This window comes from Pristis pectinata, chromosome 16 (assembly GCF_009764475.1).
Source record: "Pristis pectinata isolate sPriPec2 chromosome 16, sPriPec2.1.pri, whole genome shotgun sequence".
Lineage (NCBI taxonomy): Eukaryota > Metazoa > Chordata > Chondrichthyes > Rhinopristiformes > Pristidae > Pristis > Pristis pectinata.
This window is the reverse complement of record NC_067420.1, coordinates 17,363,816-17,391,536: the sequence shown is the minus strand read 5'-3', so window position 1 is coordinate 17,391,536 and position 27,721 is coordinate 17,363,816. Positions and strand designations below refer to the sequence as shown.

The 27,721-nt window shown below is 39.6% G+C and overlaps 1 protein-coding gene across 1 annotated transcript; it reads left to right on the top strand.

Moving 5' to 3' along the window:
* Window positions 1-410: 410 nt before the first annotated feature.
* Window positions 411-27,721, top strand: LOC127579029 (biogenesis of lysosome-related organelles complex 1 subunit 4-like). The gene is made up of 5 exons (XM_052031664.1): window positions 411-740; window positions 19,432-19,503; window positions 21,145-21,246; window positions 24,204-24,335; window positions 24,628-27,721. Exons 1-5 carry the CDS (start codon window positions 411-413, stop codon window positions 24,742-24,744), a joined length of 753 nt encoding a protein of 250 aa, XP_051887624.1. The 3' UTR covers window positions 24,745-27,721.

The window sequence follows — 27,721 nt, the reverse complement described above, 5'->3', positions numbered from 1 at the left end:
TCTGGCTAACCCTTCCCTCCCACTTCTCTACAGTTCGTGTGTGTATCTAAGAGTTTCTTACATGTCCCTACTGTATCTCCCCCCACAACCTCTGCCGGCAGTGCGTTCCGCACACCCACCACTCTGTAAAACCAAAACCTTCCCCCTGACATCCCCCTTATACCTTCCTCCAATCACCTTAAAACTATGTCCCCCTCGTGTTAGCCATCGTCGCCCTGGGAAGAAGCCTTGTTGGACACCTTGGCTGATGGCCGTGTGGTGTCCCCGTCCCGCCCCCAGCGCCGCCCGCAGCCGCCCGGGGATCTGCGGGGCTGCGCATCCGGTACTGGCGCCAAGTTGACGTGATCCTGCCGTCGCCGAGGCAACCGGCAGAAAAGCGGGGAGCCTGCGCAGAGCCGAGTTGTTTCAGGATGGAGGTGAGTCCGCAGAGAGCCGCCGGTGAGAGCGGGGGCCCGGAGCCGGACCGGCCGGCCGCCGGTGAGAGCGGGGGCCCGGAGCCGGACCGGCCGGCCGCCGGTGAGAGCGGGGGCCCGGGCTCGGACCCGCCGGCCGCCGGTGAGAGCGGGGGCCCGGGCTCGGACCCGCCGGCCGCCGGTGAGAGCGGGGGCCCGGGCTCGGACCCGCCTGCCGCCGGTGAGAGCGGGAGCCCGGAGCCGGCGGCCGGAGAGATGCAGAGCTGGGTGGTGCAGCAGGACGCGCAGGAGCTGGCGGCGAGTCTGAGAGCTGATCCCTGCCGAGAGGTACGTTTGGTCAGACACCACTGGGCTTGGCCTGATGTAGATAACACCAGATTTTTAACTATTAACTATCAATGTAGCAAAACCCTTGTCATTATTACAGACTTTTAAAGTTATGATCTCTAATTTAGTTGCATTATGTTTAAAATTAGAAGCAAAGTAGTGTGGATGCTGGAAATCTTTGGGGGGGGGAACAAAATGCTGGAAATACACAAATCAGGCAGCACCTATGGAGAGAGAAATAGATTGATGTTTGAATTCATTTTCATTAGAACTTCTATAGATGCTACCCTATTTGAATATTTAGGATATTTTCATTTCATTGCAAACAAATAAACCGAGGAGAGCTCATCCTGGTCAGCAGGGCACTCACTGCCACTGGAAGGTTTCCTCAACCAGGACTCTTGACTTCAATACAAGTGCCTCTGATTCTTTAGCCCGCAGTCCATCACAGCCCTAGCACTATCCCAGGATTATCGAGATAATTTATGAAATGCTGCTGGAAAATCAACTCAAAAGACACAGTTTGGTCTGCCTGAAACTTGTTGGTGTTCCAGTACAATATGTCCATAAGGGAATGCTACTGCCTGGCACATTCCAGGCTGCAGGGGTACTTTCTAAGAAATGCACTGAAGCTTGGTGAAGGACCACAGTCTAAGGTCCTGCTGCCTCTAGTTATTGATGGGTTCAGCCTGGTGTAAAAGCCTTTTCCACACTTGAAGTTTGTATAATCCAAGAGGGTCACGTGTGATAATGGTACCGTATATAGAATGTGCTAACACAACCAATAACACTATGAATGTATAGATTGAATGACACTATGTAAAAAAAAACAAACCGTTACTTTTTTTGCATTTTGTGTACATTAATGAATAAAGTTTATTTTTGAAAATTAAAACTAGCCCAAGCGAGCAAAAGATCGAAAAGACAAACCAAAGCAGCAAAACAATAGACCCCATCAAGTATTTTTTTCCTCAAAGTAGTGAGCCTTTGGAAATAGAGCTGGGTAGATTCTAGATTAGCAAGAGAATGAAATTCACTGGGGTGGGCAAAAGAAGATCTGAGCTTGTAATGAGATCAGCCCTGACCTTATTGAATGCAAAGCAGGCCTGAGGGGCTGAATAGCCTCCTCCCTACTCTTAATTCAAATGTTTATATGTTTGTATCCCCAGCATCATGATATAATCACACCTGGGCCACATAAACCACATGTCTGACACCAGATTCCTGAAATGGGCATTCTGCTTTTGGCTTTATCATGACAAGAGAGTACCAGGAAAGGTGGGGAAACTGCAATAAAGATGTTCTCAAAACCTCAAAATGAAGAAGGAATATCCAGTAGGCTAGAATGCTAGATTTCATTGTAAGAGCACATGGAAGCCAAGCAAAAATGGGGGAAGGAGCAGAGCACCTCCCAGACTGCACCTGACCGTTCAAGCACTTCCTACCCCAAATGTGGTAGAAGTTATGGATTCCACACTGGTCTCAGCAGCCATCTTGGAACCCACAGAAATGGAGAGGAAACATGTCGCCTCAGACCCGAGGTATCGCTTAAGAAGAACTGTGCCTGTGCATTGAAGTATTTAAGCTGTGTATTGATGACCTGAAGTCAGGAAAGATACTTTGTCAATGCATATCCTTGACTGAACTAGAGGGCAGGAATGTGGGAGCACTGAAGAAGGTAGTTACATACTGCTGATGAACAAAGTGCTAGAAAAACACCAAGCTATGCAGTATATGTGGAAAGAGGAGGAAGATAGTTCCTTTAGATATGCCAACATATTTTCAATCACATTAATGTTAGAATGCAAAGCACTTGCTGGAGGTGAAATCACCTTTGATTCCCTGGGCATTATGTGTATTGCTGAGCTAAAGGGCCAGATACACATATCAGTCATAGCTGGCACATCTAATACAGTCCCATTCATTTCAATGGAGTCAGTGACTTTTTAAAGGTTGGCTTCATTAAGTTTTTTTTTACACAGTAAAACTCTAATAATCTGCCCTCTGACTATTCGGAAATCCCCAGTGGTTCAGCAACTAACTAACCACGTGCTGATTCCTGTGCTTTCATTAACATACCAGGTCCCTGGTTTCCACACTCCTTTTCACTTGTTGGGGCCCAGATTTATGAGCCCAGGCTACCGTGTTCCCTTCCCAATCACTGGGACCCTGGTTCCCATGGTCTCCTGAAAATGACTGGATTTGCTGGAAAATGTTATACAGCAGAATCTTATATCTTTAGAAAGGTGTATTAAAAATGTGTTGGACTATTGATAGTCTGGAAAATCTGCTCACATGGCACCAAAGTCCTAATCATGCCAAATTAAGAGTTTCACTGTAAATTTTTAATAGACTGTTAACATGTCTATAAATATTTTTCTAAATCACACTTAAATTTTAAAAAAAATTTTCACCTGTTTCTAAATGTCTCTGAAATCAGAGGCACTTGCAAACTGGAAAAAAAAGCCCACAAATCTGGATTATTTACTGCTTGTGGACAACTCCACTTCACAGAACAGTTGTGGCATTGAAGCCTCGAGATTGTTGGGAGCCCTGTGATCCTGGGACTAGCAGCGGATTCAAGGGTCATCCAGCAGCTTATACTGGTTCATGTGTTCTTTCTTATAGTCGTGATGAAGTCTCTAAACACTGTCAGCTTGTCTGTTTACTGTTTAATCTACTGCTGTTTCCACGATCTTCACCCTATCCAGCATAAGCAATATTTTTATTTGCCAGGAGCCTTATTCAAATATATTGACCTCAAATTTATGGTTATGATATTCTGTATCCTTCAAAATTGTATAGTGGAGAAGATAAGAAATTTAAAGGTAGAGTAAGTTTTCAAAGAAGAAAGGAGGTAATAAAACATGTCATATGAATAAAAAATCCAGCTGGTGGAATGTAACAAAAGAGGAAATGGAGCAAACCATGATTTGCGGCATTGGGTGAGCAGGATGTACAGCTGAAGGATTCCCAAACCAGTAGGTTGAGGTGGTGGATAAGAATAGAAGATATTAATGAAGTTCTATGACCTCGGCTGCTTGAGCAGTAGAGATTAATTAGGACTTGCTTGATTGTGAACTAGCTGAAGTTTATGGAGGTCAAGTGGTCATTGAAGAGACTTTTTTTGACAAATCTACATAAGCAATGAGGGAAGAGAATGATGAACAATAAAGAGTGTGTGTTCCATTGGTAGAGGAAGCCCATCAGTAACAAATTAAGATCAAGAGGAAATCTGGGCTGAACCACCATAAACAACTGAGAACTTTGGTGCCTTCCCACTTGAGTTTTGCCAAGATTTGAACTTGTACTATGCTGAACTTGAACTATGCTGACAAACTCTAAATGCATGTGGGCCTATATATCTTAGTTTACAGTGAGAAGTTAATTTCATTAAGGGTTGCACTTAATTCTTCGAGCACAGAGTCTAGCTCTAACACTGTGAAGCAAGGGGATTTTCTGGAAAGGAGGAGAGAGGTATTTGATTGATATTAATAATAACTATTTCATTTAAGAAGGAAGTATTTTTTTCATTGAAAAGACCAACAAAGTCTCCTGTTGAGCACTGGCCTGAGCCGCTGGAATTTTCCATTATTATAGCAAGTAGAAGAAAGGCAGGGCTCACGTTGGAAGTGCATCCTGTGCCCTGTGGGAAATGTAGGATGTTCTTGTGGGCAGGCAGTGGTGCCAACTACAGATTTCGGACCTTGAGTATTATTTGATGTGTTTCAGGAGATGGTCAACCAAAGTTTAAACATTTGCAGGCAGACCAGGTGGACTCACGGGTACTGTCCGAGTATATCACATTCTCCAATGAGTGTTTGTCTATAGTGGAGAAGGCAATGGCTCCTTGGATGACAGATGAATATGCTGGGTGGGAGGTGAGGTATTGAGTTAAGACATTCATTAGCTAGAAGAGCAGATTGGTATTTGAATGGTCACAGATACAATTCCAGGTGGGTATGTTGCCTCCCTGCTACCAAGGTTAAGGATGTCACTGGGAAGCTGCAGAGTATCCTTGAGGGAGAAGGGTGAACAGCCAAAGGTATGGCCCTTGGTACAATTAGATAGTATAACAATGTTCAATGTTTTTCAGTTTAAATTCTTTCAGAGATGAGATTTAAAAGTAAGGATCTCAGAGTTGTTAATCTCCAGATCACAAGTACTACTGGTGCTAATCCTAGTGAGTGCAGAGATAGGAGGATATTAGCATTTGGACCAATTCTAGAGGCAGTGGGACCTCCAGAAACTTGAGAGGTTGCATCCAGATGGGGCAAAACACCATTTTTTTTTGAAGGGAGGTGTGCTAGTGGGGAAGGTTTAAACTTGTTTGCTGGTGGGATGGGAACCTGGCAGCGGTTTCAGAGGGAGAAAGGCAAAATTACATGTGAAAAGTGACCTCAAAGCTTATTGACCCTACAATGGAGAAGGACTGTGGAGCTGCTTTCTTAGATTTGGTTGTCAGCAGAAATTCATCTCCATCTTGTACATGACGACATGTAAGCCAAACTCTGAACCAGTGGGTACACCACAGACTCATTCTCAGTGTGAACTTGAATCATAGTCGTGGACTGGAGCTAATTTACAGGACACATGGGAAAATCTGCAATTTTGGCCTCCAATGCAGAACCAAGGTACACAGATGATGCTTGCTTTTGTGCATGTTTGGAGACTGAGCTCCAAATCATCAACTCATTTGATAAGCAAGAGAAGAGAATGGGCCTTACACTTAACATCTGTCCTCTATCAAGTTGCTTCTGCTGTACAACACCACCCTCTGACAAGAGAACTTCGGTCCAAGAGACACCGGAAAGTTGGACTGCTTCCCATATCTCAGGGTCCACTTCTCAAGGAAGGCAGACATCAATGAAACCACCCCAACCTTTGGCTATTTGGGCAATAAAAAAAGTGTGAGGATTAAGACTTCAAGCCCGGCAAAAATCTTGTGGTCTACCAGGCAACAGTAGATCTGCCCTCCTACATGCCTGAGTCATGAAGTACCTACCATAGGCATCTCAAAATACTGGAGAGATGACATTAATACTGTATCCACAAAATCCTGCAAATCCACTAGGATAAATGATCATTCTCTCCCAGGTTCAACACCCTCAACATTGGGGTTATAATTGTACTCAGTTAACTCTGAGCATGTCACGTTATTTGTACAGCCAGCACCAGATGCTGGAAATGAACATTGTGTTCTGAGCTTTGTCATGGTAAGAGATTACCAGGTAGGCAAAGCAAATGAATCAAGAATGTCCTCCTGAACAAAAGTTTGACATCACTACCTTACCTTCCCCTGCCCCCCCCCCCACCCCCCAAACTGATCAGAGTTTGGAGGTAGGGAGGATCCTGGCCCATGACTTCTCAAAATGGAGGAGTAGGATTTGATCAGTAGGAATGCATAGAAGCCCAATGTAAATGGTGGAAGGAGCACATCACCTTCCAAGCTACCCACCTACCTAGCTGCCTCTTCAAGCACCACCTGCCCACCTGCAGCAGCGTCTGCAGATCCCACATTGGCCTCATCAACTACTACAGAACTGAAGTTGGAAGCAAGAGATACCTTAATGCAAGGAGTCTTGGAAATGTGGTGATCTTGGAGCACGGAAAGATGGGAGTGTGATATTGTGGTTATTACTGAAATATAACTTGAAGATGGGCAGGAAAGACAGCTTGGCACTCCTAGTTACAGGGTTATAGACATGATGGTAATGTAACAATATTGGTTGAAGGAATAATTATGATAAGTAAGTACAACATGTTAAAATGCTCAAGATTGAGGCTGTGTGGGTGGAACTGAAGAGCAAATACATTGACATGTTTTCTGAGAAGTGCAGTAATGATAGGGGATGTCAACTTTTGTAACCAGAACTGTAGCATAGTAAAACGTATAGAATGCACAACGTTCTGTAGAACTTTTTAAGTCTGTATGCAGCAAGAGATGGAGCTTTACTGGATTCCATTTTAATGAATGAACCTGGACAAGTGGAAGAGCATTTTTGGAGGCAGTGATGGCTCTGATCATTGTTCAATTTAGCATAGTTCTGGAAAAAGACAAGCTTACATCAGTAATAAAGTTCCAAAACTAGGGTAAAGTGAATTTTACCAGGCTGAGATACAATTTAGTAAAAGTGTACCGGTATGTTAACATGAGTTAGTGATGGGACAGCGGGAGACTTTCAAAGAGGAGATAGTAAGGGTTCTGACCAAATCCTGAAAACAGCTCCCAAATTAGGTCTCCCACTCACTGCTCATGGATATTGATGAATATAGATGGTAGGATATAGCAAAAGAAGGGAACCTGACCACAAATATCAAGAGCTCAATACTGCAGAAGGAATAGAGGGATACAGAAAATCCAGTGTAAATTAGAAAGCAAATTAAGAAGATGGAGGGTGCATGAAAAATATTGGCAGGTAAATATTTTTGTGAAAGGAAAGTGGATATCAAAGGAAGATGAAAATCCCATTAGAAACCAAAAGAATGACCTCTATGGGGAAGCAGAAGTCATATGCATGGTTCTCAATGAATACTTTGCTTCTACCTTCACAAATTATTGGGAATGATTCAGATTTAGCTTTGAGAAAGAATGTGAAGTATTGGGTAAAATAAAAGAAGGCATATTAAGAAATCTCTTGAATGGTTAAATTGTCAAACCTGGGCAAAGTGCATCCCAGGTTCTATTTTAATTTTTTAAAAAAGCTTTGGAGGAAATAGACTCTTCTCAGTCATTTTCCAATCCTCTTTGGTTCCAGGTGGGATGTCAGTGGACTGGAAGGTAGTGAATGTGATACTGTTACTTAACAATGAGAAGGGAGCAGACTGACTACAACACATTGGCAGCGAGCAAATTATTGGAAGAATTCTGATGGTCAGTATAAATCAGCTTATGGAATAGTACGGGTTAATTGTAGACTTCCAGCAGGTACACCACCTTCCTAACAATTGAACTTTTTGGGGAAAGTAATGTTGATGAGGTTACTGCATTTGTTATCATCTATATGGATTTTACATTGTACGGTCTGGTCACCACTACTGGAAGGATGTGATCGCACCAGAGAGAGTGCAGAGGAGATTCAGGAGAATGTTGCCAGGGCTGGAGTTATGAGGAGAGACTGAATAGGCAAGTGTGGTTTTCTTCGTAATAGCAAACACTAAGAGAGTTGATGGAGTCGCACAAAATTAACAGAGACATAGGCAGTGAATAGGAAGGACAAATTAACATCAGGAGTGAGGTAATTCACCAGGGGACACCAAACTAAGTTAATTGTTGGAAGGATTAGAGATCAGTTGAGGAAATCTTTTAGCCAAAGAGTGGTGGCAGTCTGGAAATCTGTCTGAAAGAAATGGTGGAGGCAGTGACCTTCCTACATTTTAAAAGGTACCCATTGAGGAGTTGAAGAGATTTAATCCAGAAGCTGTGAACAGAGAGCTAGTAAGTGGGAGTTGTTTACAGCAGGGACAAAGGTTGAATGGTCCCCTGTGCCATGTTCCTTTAACTGCTGCAAATTAAAGCAATGGTTGCTGAAAATTCATTTTCTCCTCTCACTATTGATGGAATAATAAATTTGGTTAGTTTTGGAAATGCTGAAATAAGCTTTTAAAATTGCAGATGCTGGAAACAGAAAAGGCTGAAAATACTCTGTCAAACAGCATCTGTAGAGAGAGAAACTGAATTCATGTCTTCAGATCCAGTTTTGATAGAGGCCTTGGATCTGAAACACTTCCAGCACATTCTGTTTTGTTTTTAATGGTTGGCAAGATTATTGCTTGTCCTTTTGAGAGAATCATTCCATTCATAAGACCATAAGACATAGGAGCAGAATTAGGCAATTCAGCTCAGAGTCTCTTCCACCATTCGATCATGGCTGATTTATTTTTCCCTTTCAGCCACATTCTCCTTCTGCCTTCCCGTACCTTTGCCCTTAGTAATCAAGAACCGATCAACCTCTGCTTTAAGTATACCCAATGACTTGGCCTCCACAGCCGTCTGTGGCAATGAATTCCATGGATTCACCATCCTCTAGCTAAAGAAATTCCTCCTCATCTCTGTTCTAAAGGGACGTCCTTTTATTCTGAGGCTGTGTCCTCTGGTCCTAGACTCTCCCACTACTGGAAACATCCTCTCCACATCCAATCTATCCCACCTTTCAATATTCAGTGGGTTTCAATGAGAGCCCCCCATCCCCCAGCTTTCTGATCTCCAGTAAGAACAAGCCTAGAGCCATGAAACACTCCTGATAATCTCTTATTTTCATCTCTGGGATCATTCTTGTAAACCTCCTCTGGACTCTTCAAAACCACCATATCCTTTCTTAGATATGGGACCCAAAACTGCTCACAATGCTCCAAATGTGCTCTGACCAACTCCTTATTAAGCCTCAACATTACATCCTTACTTTTATATTCTAGTCCTCTCGAAATGAATGCTAACATTATATTTGCCTTCCTTACTACCGACTCAACCTGCAAATTAACCTTCAGGGAATCCTGTACCAGGACTCCCAAGTCCCTTTGCACCTCTAATTTCTGAATTCTCTCCCTGTTTAGAAAATAGTCTACGTTTTTATTCCTTCTACCAAAATGCATGACCATACACTTCCCTAACTTCCCTACACTGTATTCCATCTGCCACTTTGCCCATTCTCCCAACCTGTCCAAGTCCTCCTGCAGACTCTCTGCTTCCTCAACACTACCTGCCCCTCCACCTATCTTTGTATCATCCGCAAACTGGGCCACAAAGCCATCAATTCTGTCATCCAGATCATTAACATATAATGTGAAAAGTAGCAGACCCAACACTGACCCCTGAGGAACACCCCTAGTCATCGGCAGTCAACCAGAAAAGATTCCACCGCCCCCCCCCCCCCCCCCCCCCCCATTCCCACTCTTTGACTTCTGCCAGTCAGTCGATCTTCTATCCATTCTAGTACCTTTCCTGTAATACCATGGGCTTCTATCTTGTTTAGCAGCCTCATGTAGCACCTTGTCGAAGGCCTTCTGAAAATCCCAAGTAAACAATGTCCACTGCCTCTCCTTTGTCTATCCTGCTTGTTACGTCCTCAAAGAATTCCAATAGATTTGTTAGGCAAGATCTCCCCTTAAGGAAACCATGCTGCCTTTGGCCTATTTTATCATGTGCTTCCAAGTATCCTGAAACTTCATCTTTAATAATGGACTCTGGAATCTTCCCAAGCATCTTCTCCTTAGTAATAGCAACTACACTAACTCCTGCCCCTGACTCTTGAATTTTTGGCATGTTGCTGGTGTCTTCCACAGTTGAAGACTGACACAAAATTCTTATTCAGTTCGTCTGCCATTTCTTTGTTCCCCATTACTACCTCTCCGGCGTCATTTTCCAGTGGTCTGATGTCCACTCTTGCCTCTCTTTTACTGCTTGTGTATCTGAAAAAGCTTTTGGGTTCCTCTTTTATATTATTAGCTACCTTACCTTCATATTTCATCTTTTCTCTCCTTATTTCTTTTTTTAGTTGCCTTCTGTTTTTTTTAAAAACTTCCCAGTCCTCCATCTTCCCACTAATTTTTGCAATATTATATGCCCTCTCTTTTGCTTTTATGCAGTCTTTGACTTCCCTTGTCAGCCACAGTTGCCTCATCCTCCCTTTAGAATGCTGCTGCTTCTTTTGGGATGAAATGACGCTGCGTCTTCCGAATTACTCCCAGAAGCTCTTGCCATTGCTACTCTACCGTCATCCCTGCAATCAACTTTGGCTAGCTCCTCTCTCGTGCCTCTGTAGTTACCTTTTACTCAACTGTAATACTGATACATCTGATTTTAGCTCCTCCCCCTCAAACTGCAGGGTGAATTCTATCATATTAGGATCACTACCTCCTAAGGGTTCCTTTACCTTAAGCTCCCTAATCAATCTGGTTCATTGCGCAACACCAAACCCAGAATTGCCTTTTCCTTAGTGGCTCTAGTGGGCTCCCTAGCAGCCACATGCTGCTCTAAAAAGCCATCTTGTAGGCATTCTACAAATTCCTTCTCTTGCGATCCGGTGCCAACTTGATTATCCCAATCTACCTGCATATTGAAATCCCCCATGACCACCATAACATTGCCCTTCTTGTATGCCTTTACTATCCCCTGTTGTAATTTGTACCCCACATCCTGGCTACTATTTGGAGGCCTGTATACAACTCCCATCATTTTTACCCCTACAGTTTCTTACCTCTACCCACAAGGATTCTGCATCTTCTGATCCTATATCACTACTTACTAAAATTTCATTTTTTACCAACAGAGCCACCCCAGCCCCTCTCTCCATCTGCCTGTCTTCAGTGTTGTACTGTAATGTGCAGCCCTCTCCCCCTTTGGTTGGAGCAGAAAACATAACCCATAGGTAATATTCTCATGTTATTTGGTTATATGAGCCATTTTAATCTTTTAACTTTATTATCTGTCATAAAATTTAAAAACTAAAGGATGCAATTCTATAACAATATTACGATATTATCAGTTAACAGTGGCAAAATGGAATTTATCAACAGGACTCTGGCGCTTCTCCATCATAAGATGAAATTCTTGCAAAGAAAATTTATTGAGATCTAATGAGTGTCTAATTTGAGTATAGCAGCTGGTATTTTTGAATCTAACCTTTGTTTTTCTTAACATAATCCCTTGGGGCACAGATTCCTAAACACCAGCCACCTGGTCACATGCTTCTAGTATGGTGGCATTCCTTATTCATCTGCCTGGGGCTTTTGAGTTTGCCATGCCTTCCAGACCGTAGTGGGCCTGGTCTTAGAAGAAAATCTTTTCTGTAGCTTTAAGTAATATTTAAAGTTTCAAGTACAAATCTTCTCGGGCAGTCTCTCGGGATCAGGATTATTTTGCTTCTCCTCAAGCTCAGTGGGTTTTGAGATGATGAAGACACTGCCATGGGGTGGGCAGCTGGTACAGGGTTGATGGGTAATTTAAGATGTCACGTACTTCTGTCATTATTAGTACATGGGCTTTGCAATATCCCATTGTCCAGACTGGAGCTCAGTGCCTTCTCAGATGCATCTGCTTAATTTTGAGTGGTCTTGGAGCAGAGATTCCTGCTAGTTGGTGAGGATATTACGTTCCTTTTTCCAAGGAGATTTTGAAAACATCTTTTAAGTATTTTTTCTGGCCTCCTGGTTTAAAAAAAACTGGGAGTAAATCAAAAATTAATCAGCTGAATGTATTCCCAGGGTTTTCCCCAGATAAACTGCTAGTGACCTGCAATTGTGCCTCTATTCATAGCCAAGATGCCCACTGTTGGTTATCCACACCTCTGAAGCAAGCAGGAAGATGGTGATCAATGCTGCTGTGTAGATCATGAGCTTGTACTGGAGTGCTTAATTGTGATGTAATGTGCCACACAGTAAACCATAATTCTAACGAAAACAATCAGTGTGGACTGGGTCAGCTGTACCATGGGCTACTTTCTCAACTTTCCTTGCTGCAACATTCACCTCACTCATTGAGTCGTAGAGTGGAACAGCCTGGAAACGGGTTGATCGGCCCACTGGGTCTGTGGCAACCATCAGCCACCCATTTACATTAATCCTACATTAATCCCACTTCTCTCTCCCCCTCGCCCCCCCTTCCAACGCCCCGAGTTCCCATTAACTCCAAGAGGCACCAGAGGTGATTTGCAGTGGCTGATTTAACCTACTAACCTGCACATCTTTGTAGTGTGGGAGGAAACCGGAGCATGCATTCACTGGGGAACATGCAAACTTCACAGGGGGGACACCTGAGGTCAGGATTGAACCCAGGTCTCTGGCACTCTGAAGTAGTGGCTCCACTAGCAGTGCCACCAACAAGATTAGTTTACAGGACAAATAGGAAATTGTTCAACCCTCATTTCCACACCAGAACAGAGATCACTCATCGATTTAGGAAATGGGGAAGGGACAAGGCACACTTTTCCTTCAGGGAGGTTTGCTAGTGTTAGTGAGGATGGCTTAAACTTGTTTGCCAGTGGATGGAACCTGAAAGCAGTTTCAGAGGGAAAGAGGCAAAATTAGATGTGAAAAGTCAGGATTTAGGAAAGGAGTCTGGAAGACAGAGAAAGGATTTGGAAAGGAATTTTTTACACACAGTGGTGGGTGCTTGGAATGCACTGCCAGGGGTGGTGGTGGAGGCAAATATAATAGAGGCATTTAAGAGGCTCTTAGATAGGCGCATGAATGTACAGAGAATGGAGGGATATGAATTTTTTGTGGCAGAAGGGATTAGTTAGGTGTTTAATTACTAGAGTAATCAGTTCGACACAACATTGTGGGCTAAAGGGCCTGTGCCTGCGTTGTGTGGAAAGCAGAAAATACAAAAGGCTGGAAAAAAGGAAAACCTGGCTCTCATAGCTTAGCACAATAGACTTGATAACTTACAATGGGCACCTTGGATATGATAGGGGAACAACTTCAGATCACTCCAGCAGTTTATCTTGAGAAAACCCTGAAAAAAAACATTTATCTGAATAATTTTCATCTGATTTACTTTTTTCTCTCTTGTATATATTGACTTGGTTGACTGGAGAACTTGCTAATGCTTTGCTAACCCAGGAGGTTATGCTGTGTTACACTGGGTCCATGCTAGCTTTCAACAGAACAACCCCTTCAGTCCCATTTTTTCCCCCCTTTCCAGTAACCATGCAATTTATTTTCTCATTTGCCCATTAACTCTCCTATAATTCTTTTTCTACTTGGCTAACTTGGGATAATTTACAACAGCCAATTGACCTACACCGGCATAGCATTGGGGCATGAGAGGAAACCAGAGGATGCCACTGAAACCCATGCAACCACAGAGAATTTACATACTCTATAGATAATGTAACAGATTATTGGCGGTTACAGTGCTTGGTTCAGTACAACTATGCTGGTTAGGCTATTTGCACATCTATTTTCAGATTTAAGCTGGCATGAAGTTTTGGCCAATTTAGCCTTCCTCTTTCCATCACCTTTCTAACCATCAGTCCACCACCACACCCCCACAGCCCACATCTTATAACTATTTGCAAATGTATAGAATTATCAGGGCTAGATTTAAATGTCATACCTATTTGCACTTGGTGCTGGTGATTTTGGTATTTTTGAGGTAAAGATTCGTAATTAAAGGGGACACTTTACGGTAGATGCATTTCAAATGCTGAATGTGCAGTAATGCAGTGCTTTGGACATCTGTGCATCATCAATTGTAAGCTGTCTTTGGTTCTGTAAATTTTTTTTTCCTGTGTTTCTTTGGAAATTGGTTAGCAAAGTATGAGCAAGAATGAATCATGGAATCATAAGTGTTATGGCACCGAAGGAGTCAGATTTGTGCAAGATCCAAGTCTCTCCACATGATCCTGCAAATGATTTTCCCTCGTGTCCATCTAATTCCCATCTGAAAGCCTTGATTGATTCTGTTCCCATCATCCCAAAAGAGAGTAAGTGCCAGATCATAACAGCTCTGCATATTTTTTTTAAATAAAGGTTCTCCTCACATTGCATTCGTATCATTTGGCCAAAATTTTAAATCTGTGTACCCCAGTCCTTGGACTATCTATGAGAACAGATTTCTTATGTTTGCTCTGTTGAAACCTTATATATCTCTATCAAATCTTAAAGTTGAGAACTTCTCAGGTTTCAAAGTTTTATGCACATATACCGCCAGGTCACTCTGTTTCTGCACACAAATTAAAACAATATAATTTAGGCCACGTTGACACTCGTTCTTTCTACAAAGGTGTAGTACTTCATACTTTGCTGCATTCAATTTTATCTGCCACTCAAATGCCCATCTACATTATCTTTGCTTTTTTTAAAATCATGCCTCAAGCCCCATGTTACATAGAACAGTACAGCACAGGAACAGGCCCTTTGGCCCACAATGTTGTGCCGAACTAATTAAATTAGTAATCAAATGCCCAACTAAACTAATCCCTTCTGCCTACACAATGTCCATATCCTTCCATTTCCTGCACATTCATCAACCCAAACGTTTGTAAAATTTTACTCTGCATACCCATGTCTAAGCCGTAAGTAAAGCAACCTAAAGTAGTGGGTTCCAACACTGACTCCTGGGAAACATCATGAGCATCTTGCAATCTGAAAAAGAACTGTTTACTACTGTTTTCTGCAAGCCAGTTTCCTTTACATACTGCTAAATGCTTTTTAATTTCATGGCTTCAGCTTCGGAAACCAGCCTTTGTATGTGACTTTATGAAATGCCATGGAGGTGACATTCACTAAATTACTGAATTCCCGTCATCAACTTTCTCTGTAATCGCGTTTAAAGAGCAGTGAATTTTTTCCTAAGCTGCAGTTGCATCTCCCATTAGTTGATTGCAGAGCAATTATGACCGATTCTTGGAACTTGTCGAGTTCATGCATGGTACAAGCTGATCTAGTTATAATAGGGCAATTATATTTTAAAAGATGGCTTATTAATACATTTTTGACATTTTTAAAATCTAAGTTGATGTATATGCTTTAACATTTTAAATGTCGGAATCAGATTCATTAGCACTGACTTGTATGAATTGAAATTTGTTGTTTTGTGGCAAATGTACAGTGCAAAGGCACAAAATTACTATAAATTACAAAAATAAATAAGGAGTGCAAAAAAAGAATAACAAGGTAGTGTCCATGAACCATTCAGAAATCTGATGGCAGAGGAGAAGAAGCTGTTCCTAAATAGTGTGTGGGTCTGCAGGCTTCTGTACCTCCTCCCTGATGGTAGTAACGAGAAGAGGGCATGTTCTGGGTGGTGAGGGTCCTTAGTGATGGATGCCGCCGCCCTGAGGCACCACCTCTTGAAGATGTCCTCGAGGGTGGGGAGGGTTGTGCCCATCATGGAGCTGGCTGAGTCTAGAACTCTTTGCAACCTCTTGTGGTCCTGTGTGTTGGAGCCTCCATACCAGGCTGTGATGCAACCAGTTAGAGTGCTCTCCACCGTACATCTATAGAAATTTGCAAGAGTCTTTGACATACCGAATCTCCTCAAACTCCTAATGAAGTAGAGCCGCTGGTGTGCCTTCTTCATGATTGCTAGTGACACATCTGATAAGTCTTTGCTTTTTCTTAAGCCACTTGAACTGAAGTAAGTTCTGAACTCGCGTGTATGTCCCAAGAGTTCAGGATTTACTGCTAGATTCAATAGGCTAAATCTGTCTGTCCACTTCTTTGCTGGACATTCCACAGGCCCAATGCTTCTGGGATTCTCTAGCATTACATTAAGGGAATCACTGTTTGGATCGTGTACAAGCCAAACCTGGTGTAATATTGGAGACAACATAATTTAAATAGAGAGAGTAAATCTGCAGATCATTTTTTTGGCTTTAATGTTTTTAATTATCTCCAAGTGCTTAGGTATTCTGAATTAACTTGTTTGTTTATTACTGTTCAAGGCATTTAAAAAATTTTAAAGATCCATGACAGCTTTGACGGAAGATAAAGTTCTGTCCTCTGTTTATGTTCTTTCAAAGCCAATCAGGTGCTCCGTCAGTGACATCAACCCTCCGCTCTTATCCCAGGAGAGTGTGCAGAGGTTCCAGGCAGTGGGCTGGGCCTAGCAAGATCTGGCCTATCATCTTTTGGAGTGAGCACATTTATTAACTAGCAAAAGTGACTATTCAATCACTGCTACAAGTTTCTTCCAAATTTTTAGGAATTAGAACTTTTCATATCTTATGCACTAATATGGGGAAAGTCAATCTGTTACAAGCCTAGGTTGCTACTTGTTGAGTGTCCCTTTAAGATGCTGAATGGTAGTGTGTGTGGTTTCTTCTGACTACTGCAAGTAGAAAAAAAAGCAACTATAATTGGAACGTGCTGGCAATTGCACAGAGTGAGAGATGTCAGAGTTGGTAGCACTGACTGCTAGTCTCTGTATCTATGGATGAAGCACAATAGTTGTGACTGTCACTATACAATCCATGTATGGATTTTTGGAGCAATCTGTGGAGTCCACTTTGTCGTTAACCTGTACTAGAAAGCAGGTATTTGTGTGGTGGCCACATATTGAGTGCCCTCGATGTGGCAGATACTTTGGAACAAAGCAACAGGGTTCTTTGGTGATTGAGGTTCATATTGGTTCCATTGTGGAATTCGTAAACTGCTATCTCGATTCTCTCTACATTTTACTGTGGTTTTCAGAAGGCTTTGCTCATCGTTTTGCTCTGTGACTTGCTGAACTGAACTTTGAGAACTGTTCCTAGACTTGGGGTTTGGGAACTTGCCACACAAACACTTCGGGTTTATTTTGGGTTCAATGTCTGATATCTAACATTTTTATTTCTCTTATTATTACAAGTAGTTATCAATAAATAGATTCTAACATTTAAACATGTTTCATTGTGTTTCTATTGTTGCTGGTACATAACAAATCTCTCCCACATCCAAGAGTACAAGACTAACAACTTACAAATGTTCAGTGGATTCTCAATCAGTATTTTTAGAACACGTAAAATGGTTCCAGAAATGATAATTTCAGCATGCTTTAGATACAAATTTAAACCCTTGTCAGTAATAGCAAACTGCACAGTGTAAAACTAGTTAGAACACTGACAAGATCCCAGTTTGTTGTTTCTCTTGCCTTCTCCCCACTGCCAGTGCACTAGATATCTGGTGCTAGAATACCAGAAAACAAGCTATGTCATTAAAAAGCATAAAGTATGTTAATTATTTTAAAATCAATTTTTTCTCCAATTTCAAATTTGGCTTTGTTTTCTTTTGGTCAGGTCTAATTAAAATGATAATTATTAAAATCAGTGCAATGCAGGAGATTATCTTGCCATTTTAAATTAAAAACAAAATTGAATAATTGAGCTGATTCTCTGCATTACTGAAAAGTCTGCCATTTTGAAATTGAAAGTCCAAATTTCTGGACTGTCCAATTGCACAGTTAGTGAATGGGCTTTTTTAAAAAAAGTTTAGTTATTTTTTAAAATAGATCATAGGGGGGTTGAGAATGAACAAAGTGTAGCGGTTGCTACCACGGAATAAAACAAGACTCTACTCAGAGGATTGCCAAACAGAACTGGTTTATTTTCCCGCCTTGCGCGGGCCCTTTAAGGGAGAATGTTCCCGCCCAAAACAACCGGCAATGACGTAAGTCCTACGTCATCAGGACTTTCCCGCGCGCGGGTTCTCCCCGTCGCTCGGAAAGACGAGGCCCGCCGCCATCTTGGGCCTCGTCGCTCCGACGCCGCGCGACCCGACTGCCGAGCTGGTTCGCCCAACTAGACGGTGAGTCGCCACAAAAGTAATAAATCCAGACATACCTTTTATTATTTGTATAAATTGCTGTATTTAGATGAAAACTAAGGTCTCTAAAACAACTGATTTCCTGCTTTAGCTGTTTTTGGCTTTTGAACATGGGGATCATTGCTTTACCACATCAGGTTTCCCTAATATAATAGCATTTCCATGGCAAATAAAGAAACTGGATATTTTGCAGATTACAAATGACCAAACAGTGTAGGTAACCCTTAATTTTACCTTGATCTTTAATATTTCTGCAGCGTCTGTTTGCAAATTAGAGCATTGGCTGCAAAGTTTTTCATTGAATTGTTTGGGATCATTCTTCTAGAAAAGACCTTTTACCTCTAAGGTTATCATCCCTGGGATGTTATAAAAGGCAAACCCATCAGACTCAGTCTTTGCTTCATGAATTCTTGACTTTCAGGAAATCAGCTTCCTGGTATGTTTGTTTTCACTCATTTTATGAGCCTAAATGTTTGGCATGGGGCTGTTCTTGCATCATCAGAAAAAAATAAACTAAATCAGGGCATTCACATTTGTCAATTACTGCAGACTGAAAAAAAATTGCATAATTTAAACTTTGTGACCAGTGAAACTCCTTGATATTTCAGTCCATGAAGGTGCAAAATCTGTTTTGGATTATGTAGCTGTTAAATTCTTAACTTATCTAGAATAGGTTTCTTTTTACTGCATGTTGCATATGCCAATTTGTTACATGGTTAAAATGATCAAAATTCAAGTTTAAATTAAAATGAATGCATGAATTACATGCATTTACTTGGCACTGTTTCATATCCTTACTTATTGCAGAATTCTTAACTCAGTTTCTTTTGAATAGTTATCATAGAAATTTATGGCAGAGCAAGTAGTTGTTTTGTTCTTGCACCCATTCTGTGTGAGAAAGCTCTCTAATTTTATCACGTTTCCCAGCAGTTGGACGGTTGCCTTGTATGGCATCTGGTGTACATCCATGAGATTTTTAAATGTACTGATTGTTTCTGCCTCTTCCACCATTTCAGAGAATAATATGGAACCACTATTGCTTGTGTGTATAGAGCTGCAAGTTTTTGAGTAGTTTGATAATATCGGTTAAAGATTGTTGGTTCAAACACTTAGAACTTCATGATCTTTCTATTTGGGTGTATGTACTTGATAGACCAGACTTTTGTGTTAATGTCTCATTTGGAAAGCAGTATAGTGCCAGGCTTAAGTGCCAGCCAAGATTATGTACTCAATATACTGCATTGAGAGACAAATTCACAATTATTTGTTATTAAAAGGTCTCTTTGTATTTTGTTTCAAATCATGGTCCATCCATCTATTTTCATAACTAGAAAATGAAATAATCCTGAGAAATCATAATCATTTGCATCACTGGGAGGTAATTAGGATATCAAATGTTTTTATCAATATTGGTTCATCTAATTTGTGTTTTTTCCATGTGTAGGCCAAGGAACTTAATGAGAGCATTGAAGAAATGTTAATCCGATTGGATGAATTTTGTGGAATGCTTGACATGGTATGTTCTACAGCATTACTTTTTAAACCAAATGTAGTAGAATTGCAGTACGTAGCCAATTTATTTTCACAATTATAGGAGGGTAATTGTATTATTCACAGCAAAGGACATTGGTTATTCTGCACTTTGGAAGTCCTGGCATTGTATTGAGACTTCAAGAAGTTTGCTGGTATTTGAAATGGACAGGATTGAATTATTGCATACTCCTATCCTCATAGGAACGTAGAGTATAAACTGTACAGTTGACTAGGAGAAACAAGAACCACAGATGCTGGAATCTAGAGCAAAAATTAAACTGCTGGAAGTACTCAGCAGGTTGAGCAGCATCTGTGGAGGCAAATCACAATATCTTCTGGTTTAGTTTTGCATCAAACAAGATCCACAGCTAAATGTAACTACTTAATCTGATAATTGTTTCCGGTACATTGGTATCTACGTAATTACCCAGAGTGTGCACACGCCTGAATAGCTTCCCTATAAAATATCTTGGCATAAAACAAGTGACTAAATTACAGATGAGAGCCTGGATTTTGCATTCACTGTGGTGAGTGATTACTAAAGAGTCAAAACACTGCAGAACCTTTCACTGGGGATCTACATCATGTGAGCAGAAAAAGTGGCTATATACCATTTTAACCAATCAAGTTGGAGAATCCTTGGTGAGACGCATGGAGTTTAAATCAGGAAGTATTACTAGGTATATTTCATTCAATGTAAAAGCAGGTTCTAAAAATATAGTAGAAGGGAAGTAAAATGAGATTCAAGGAAAGTTAAAGGGATGCTTTTTATTTTATCACCAACAATAATTAGCATTTGAAGGAATGAAACTCCACACTTGTAAAACTAAGATAACAGTGCCAGGAAGTTTGTTTGGTAACCAGACTAAAACATTAAAAATTACATGCACTTGAAGGACAAACCTTATCCTTTTCTGAAATGTTTAGTGGGTAAGTACCCAACATACTGTTGCAGATATATGGATATTGTATCATGTGGAAGAGGAGGATAACTCGGACACTAACTTCTTGATCACCAGATTTAGATGTGTTTAGGCACTGGAGTTTGTTACTTGATCTATAGTTAGCACAGTTTGCCTCATTTTGCAATGCTTTAAAATTCAAATCCAGGTGACCTTATTCTGTAGGTTAATACAAGGTGTTTAAAAGTAAGCATTTTCTTAGATAGTACCAGAAATTTGTTGCTACCTTCTTGTCTGTGTTATTTGTCAATAATCCTGATTTTCTTTGCACAGAATAAAATGTTTCTAGTTTTTAAAGAACAACCATCTGATAAGCTGCATATTGGAAATTGGTGACCAATGTACAGGGTATGAAAGTTGTAGACTAGTCATGAAGATTAGAAATGTTATCTGTCATTTTATTCTCTGGAAAGCACATCAGTTATTGAAAATGAGGCAAACTGCTTGCCAGAAGTCGATTTGAAACCTCCATTGTGTGAATATGTGTAACTGTAAATTTACCTCCATGCAAGAGGTGTTCAGAACTTTATAGGCCTTGGGGCATTAATTTGAATGAAGAAATGAATTTGAGGGAAGGGCTTCAAAAGAATGTATTTTGATAAAGCAATTTCATAAAAATACTCTGTAGCTAAATACAATAACTTAAATTTTCTATTTCTCAGATTCGAAATGACTCCTCTCAAATTCTGGATGAAAATATACCAAAAATAAAGGTCAAGGCACGAGAAATGAAGGAGGTGTATGCAAAGATTGATAAAATGGAGGTTTGTAATGATTTAAGTGCTTTTGTGATACCATATTACAATTCTGAATCTTATGGATATGGACACTTCAGATGATGGTGTAGTGTTATGGATGATTTGTAGTGTGAATCTTACATGAATTAGGTTTCTCAGGTTCTTGGATACCAGTTTTAGATATCATTACACTTTGAGGTTCTCCATTGTGCTATACTGTTGACTACCATGTTTAGATAGGCGATGATGTGACTCCGTTAGATAATATTGCAGATAATTCTTCAATTTATAAGACCCATGTTAGTTGATTCATTAAGCATGCAAATTTGAAGAAAAATGTGATAGGTTGGAAAAGCAAAATAAAATATTGAAAGGATTCTAATAATGGCTTGCAGTTTCTAAAAACATTGGTTCTGTTCTTTAAATCCTTTTCTAGAACACAATAGGAACAGGAGGAAGCCATTAGGCCTTGAGCTTGCTCTTTCGATCAAATCATAGGTTATTCTCCATTCTGCTTTGTTGCTCAATTTTCCTGTATTCCTCTATTTCTGAAGTTCCACAAATCTGTCAATATCAACCTTGAATATACTTAACAACTGAACATCCTTGGGCATTTTGGAGAAACAGCTGCAAAAAAAGAGCAGGAGTAGGCCATCTGGCCCATTGAGCATGCTCCTCCATTCCATAAGATCATGGTTGAACCGGCTGTGGACTTGGATCCACCTACCTGCCTTTCCCCATAACCCTTAATTCCCCTACTATACAAAAAATGTCTTAAATATATTTAATGAGGTAACTTCTACTGCTTCCCTGGGTAGGGAATTCCAGAGATTCACTACTCATCTCTGTCCTAAATCTATGCGCCTGAATCTTAGGCTATGTCCCCTAGTTCTAGTCTCTCCTATCAGTGGAAACAACTCCCACTCTCTTTCTGACACATACTTTTAAAAAGACTCAAGTGATTGGGAATTTGAATTTTCCCAGTATGCTGGCCTACTCTGGTGGATTTGTCCTCCTTATTCCTCCCCCCACCTAAAACTTTGGTACTGTGATCTAACCAACCTAAATCTAGAGTCCTTTCTGTACAAATGGAATACCCATCAATGACAAATGTAAAATTGTAACTCCATGACAGAACCCAGGTTTCTCATTAAGACTTTGACTTCAACCACATTATGTACCCTGTTAATTAGTCCTTTGAATCTGTGCATTAATGGCCAGCAGCCTTTTTACAAAACAAAAAAATCCTGTAATGCCAGTGTGAAATATTACCATCTGCAATGTTACATATGACTTTGGATTGCTCCATTAGTTCCATGACTGCTTTTGCTATCAATTTATTCTGTTACATATTCTGAAAAACTATTCACGAATATTTTCTTTGTGCAATAATTTCAAATAATGAATTTGGTTTGATAAATTTATGGTAGAAGTTGGGTGAATGCATCTGAGGTAGTTGAACATCTCTGCATATTGAATTGAAATAATTATGTGAGATGAAATAGCCCTGAATAGGCACTAATTTCCAACAGACTTTATCCATTTCTAGAAATGAAAAATTGGACTGCAAAGGGCGGGGGTTAAAAGTCTGAAGCTGCAGGAGATCAGAGCGAGTTTCATTTTTCCTCTAGCAGCTCTGCCTGATTGCCTTGGATCTGATTGTTATAGCTGATCTAGAAATCACTGATAATACAAGGTTCCCCAATTGGAAAATGTTCTAATACCAAATCCTGATATTCTTCAGTGATTCTATGCTCTTTAAATTGAAATGTCAAGATGCCTATTTATCCCTTCTAGTTCCTGGCACTTAACATAGGAAATCTTGAAGTGTCATCTAGAATTCAGTTAATAACTCCATGGACAATTTTTTTAAAAGATTTTGAAAAGATGGTGTGTTAAAGCCTGTATAATTTAAGAACTCTAATGAAATGGCAGAGTAATGAAATTGGAGTCAACTAATTAATTCTATAGGGCTTGCTAAGCTCTTGATTTTGTTTCAAGACTATGATATTTGGAACTGACTGCAAGAGCCATAGAGGGCAGCCATTGCCATTTTCATCATCTCAAGATGAAAATCAATGCAATCGCTTGCTTCCACTCTAGTTTTGTGGGTTCTGAGGTGACTGATGAGGCCATCGTTAGAAATGCACACCTTGCCACAGATGGGGCAAAAGATGCCTGACAAGCATAGTCATAGGTGAACATTGGCAGTAGGCCATTTTATAATAGAGAAAAATAGGCTTTGGCTTTCAAAAGAATGTCACCTCTTTTAATAACACCAGCCACCCCTTAGATTCCCCATACTTTCAATTCATTCCCTCTTGCAGTTTATGTTTTGCCTTGCAATGTAATAGACCAGACATACAGTTTGACTAAAAAACTGTAGTAACTCCCTGTATTTCCTCCTATTGTCTGTTAGTGTTTTTGTTAGCATTGAGGTTAAACAGAAACTCCCTTTTGGTGCAAAAATAACTAACTTCTTCACCCTTTTAAGATATGTATTTTGTTTACATTCTTTGATCTTTTACCCAACTTTCCTGATATGCTTGCTTCTCTGAGCAAATCCCTGCTGCCCACAATCTAACTCAGTAAAATGGATAGGAGAAATGGCAAATGTCATAGCTTATTTACATAGGAAAAAGTGTGGCGAGGCAGTTTGTCCCATCAAATTTCAGGTTAATGCACAATTCACAATGGAAGAGTTGGGCATAGTGGATATTTAGACATACAGTGACTTCATTTATTTATGTCTGCTATCCCATAAGTTGAATGGAATCTTTAATTGTGTTTAATTGACTTGTATCCTTTTTGTTCTGATAATTTTGTTTTGTTTTAAGTTTTACTTTTACCCTGTCAGATTTTCCAACATCGTGTTGATTAGTAAGATCTTTCCTGCAACAAAGGCTAGATACAGCTTTTAGATGAAAAATATTAGACTCTTTACCATAAATGTCTTACAGTACCCAAAAGTTTATCTTTGGCAGATTTTTGTGAAGATGGTTGAACAGAGTGCAGCTATGCTGGAGGAACAAGTGATTCAGGCAGAAAAGGACTGTGGCAACAGATCTCGTGGTGTTTGCAAATTTCTGCATTCAATAAATGCACCTTTTTTGAATGTAAGTGAAAGCACAAAACCACACATAAACCATAAGTTTTATTTATAAATTAACAATTCAGTTGCTTAAGCATGTGTTCATTATCAACAGGTATTAAGGGAAAATGGCTTTGGCTCATTTAGACTTTTTATGAGGGTGGGATAAGTTGGTGGCAGCCGACTGTTCCTGAAATAGTTTTGTAATTAAATACAATAGAAATTTGCAGTGTAGTGGCTTGTATAAAGGCATAAATATTCCAACTGTTGTATTTCAGTTACTTTCTCCAAACTTTCACATTATTTTTCTCTTCTAGAAGAAACGTAGCTGTCTCAGCCAACAGAATTTAGCATATGAGCTACCCAACCTATACCGAACTGAAGCCTATTTTCCTGCAAATCACAATAGGACATTCTTTAAACCAAGCAAGTGATTGTAATGTTGTTGCCCTTGCCTAAGGGGGACACCATTCACATGAACAAGAAGAACATGACATTACTGCAAGTCTTGTACAGTTGATGTCACCTAGTTCCACTTGGACGAAAGCTAGAAAGTGCTTTACTGGAATCATGGAGATATCCTGTGAAATAACTTGAAGTACAAATGGACTTGCATGAAGAAACTCTAGGATTAATGGTGTTACTTGAATACTGTAGGTTATCAGTGAAATCATAAAAATACCTAGAGTTGTAGCTCCAACCCACCAAGGCAGCACATTAAATGGAACTTAAGTCTCAAAGCTGTTCCATGGCCAAGGCAATTCAATATTATGCTTTTTGGCTTGCATTTCCCTTGTGATAATGCAAAAAGACAACCATATTATGAACATTCTGAAATTGTGTCAAAATTGACAGTATGTGCACTTTCATGTCAAAGATGTCTTAAAACCACAAATTTCACATGTATGCTTAAGTACCAAATAAATACTAATTTAGATCAAGTATTCCTTGCATATAATGACATGTTCTTATGCTATCTTGACTTGATATTCATCTGCTTTGATCATTTCATGCTTATGAATACAGCACTTTTCCTGCCATGGGAAATCAGGCATTTTATTTGCTAGAAAAACAAAGTCAACTGCCATTTTTCATTTCCAAAAATATGCTTCCTGTTATAGGATGTAAATCTTACAATGCCCTGAGTTTTAAAATCAACATAGGAATATAGTGGAAAAAATAAGCAGCTTAGGAAATTAGATATTTTAGAAAGCAAATGAGTTAATTGCAGACTTTCCAACCAAAACCATACTTTTTTTGTACAATTCTCAAATGTTTTTTTTATCTTCCATAAGGCATTATTTTAATAGGAACTGTTTTACATCATGGAAAAACTGCATTAGAATTATCTGTTAAAGCACACTTCCTGTCAACTGAACATCTAATTCTTGCCCAGAGGTACAGAAAGCATCTCTTCCTGTTAAGTGATGCAGCCATAGGCAAAGCTTTGGCAGCAGCTGTTATTTCTATTGATCGATGGTAAAATAGAGCAAAGCACAATTTAAAAACTTAAATACTTTAAAGGGATTGTTAAGAGAAAAAATGGTCATTGTTGCAGGAATATGGATTAGAGCATTAATTCATTAAAGACTGAACATTTTTGTCAGATTGAAATTATCACTTGTGTGGAATTTAAAACAGCATATTGCTCAAATCTCTTTTTTTAAGACTTCATCCTGCCTGTGGTATGAGAGTTATCATTTCTAGTATTTTGTTTTCTACATATTGTATTGCAGAGCAAACATTTTGTGCTGATATTTCTTTGAGTAATGGGGACCAGAGATGTAGGGTACTTTGTAAACTGATGAAGTGTCAAATGTTTGCACAGAAATTAGTAGAATGATTACTCTTACCACTGTATTGGTATAACACACAAAATAAAGGTATAGAACTATTGAGTATCAAATTGTATGATCAATTGTGTAATTCATTTTAAATTGCCCCTTTATTTCTACCCAATTCCAATTATCAAATCCAGCATAATCAATGTTACTCACTAGTTTGTAATAATTGTATGTCTGGCATTATTTTAAACTTTGATGCAGACTGGTTATTTTAAGTTATTAGCTGTCAATTAGGTTGGTGAAAAAATACTTTAAGATGTATCAAGATTTATCTACATTATATATTGATGTACTGGTACTCATCTCTTGGTATTGTTTCTTTCCACTCTTGAAAGTTGCTCAATGCAACTGTCAAATAATCAAAGGGAAAGTTATTGGATTTTGCACACTTTTATTAATAGTTTGTGGTACTTAATTTTAAAGAAATGCAATAATATCAACTCTTAGTAGAAAAGGTTAAATCATGCTAAAAACAAACCTCCATTGATAATAGGTACTTTTAAGGTGACTTCAGTTATTTAGATAGCTTTAAAAAAATTGTACAGTGCATTTTTAATTTACTGTAGCATTTTCTAATTGTAGTAAAAATTATGGTTGGCCTACGTATCAGCTCCACACCAAGCTGTTCATACTTAATCCTTTTCATTTAATATGCCCATCTACAGCCAAGTTTTAAAGTTTCCTATTTCTATTACATTAGTTTCAACCTACGAGTCCCCATGCAAATCTCTCAGAATAAAGGATCCATACAAGATCAAAGACTCCACTTATTCTTAATGCTCCTAAGCCACATATTACCATATATCCAGAAGCCTCTGATCATGAATGCACTTGATTTTATTTTCCCTGAAAGTTGTAGCAGATATCTAGGAATTTATATTAGTTTTAGTATTTCCAATCAGTGCAGGAATTAACAACCACAACTTTTAATGGCCAACTTCAAACGCTGTCTTTTTGACAGGCAAGACAAACTCAAAGTAGGAAAATTATCCATTTAGTTATGTTTCCACATTATTCCAAACAGCACACATAGTTTAAGGAAATCAAAGCTACTAGAAAAGTGATTAAATTCTTATCCCAAGAAGCAATTTTTAGTGTACTAATTTAATGGGAATCTTTACAACTGACAGCATTTCCAGTCCAGCTGTCATGATAGTCCAGTGTTAAACTGATTCTTATTTCAATGTTGGCACAATACAAACAAACCTAAATGGATTGCTATATTTGGATTGGCACTGATTAGTAATCATTTAAAATAGGAAAGCATTTTTGGTAAGGTAGCTTTTCAGATGAATACTTTTGTGCCTATGACAAGGTTAACCTTTGACAAAGAACTGTGGGCAGGAAGCAAATTATTGGGCATTCATTTCTAAACACCAGTTTCAAGGTCACCAATAAATCAACAAAGATACAACATGAAATGAGCTTTAGCCTCAACATTCCTGGTTAACTCAAGACAAATATGACACATTAGAATAGTAGATCCAGTATGAACTGTTAGGTTGAGTTGCGACTTGCCCAATTTCTCTTTCATGCCATCACTTCATAATTCCTTGACTGGAAGAGA

What these genes read in the sequence shown, in the direction of transcription:
- LOC127579029 (XM_052031664.1), top strand. Translation starts at nt 411, where the DNA reads ATGGAGGTGAGTCCGCAGAGAGCCGCCGGTGAGAGCGGGGGCCCGGAG. An exon ending in CAAAGATTGATAAAATGGAG is followed by an intron (nt 21,247 to 24,203) that starts GTTTGTAATGAT and finishes TATCTTTGGCAG; the next exon opens with ATTTTTGTGAAGATGGTTGA. An exon ending in TAAATGCACCTTTTTTGAAT is followed by an intron (nt 24,336 to 24,627) that starts GTAAGTGAAAGC and finishes TTTCTCTTCTAG; the next exon opens with AAGAAACGTAGCTGTCTCAG.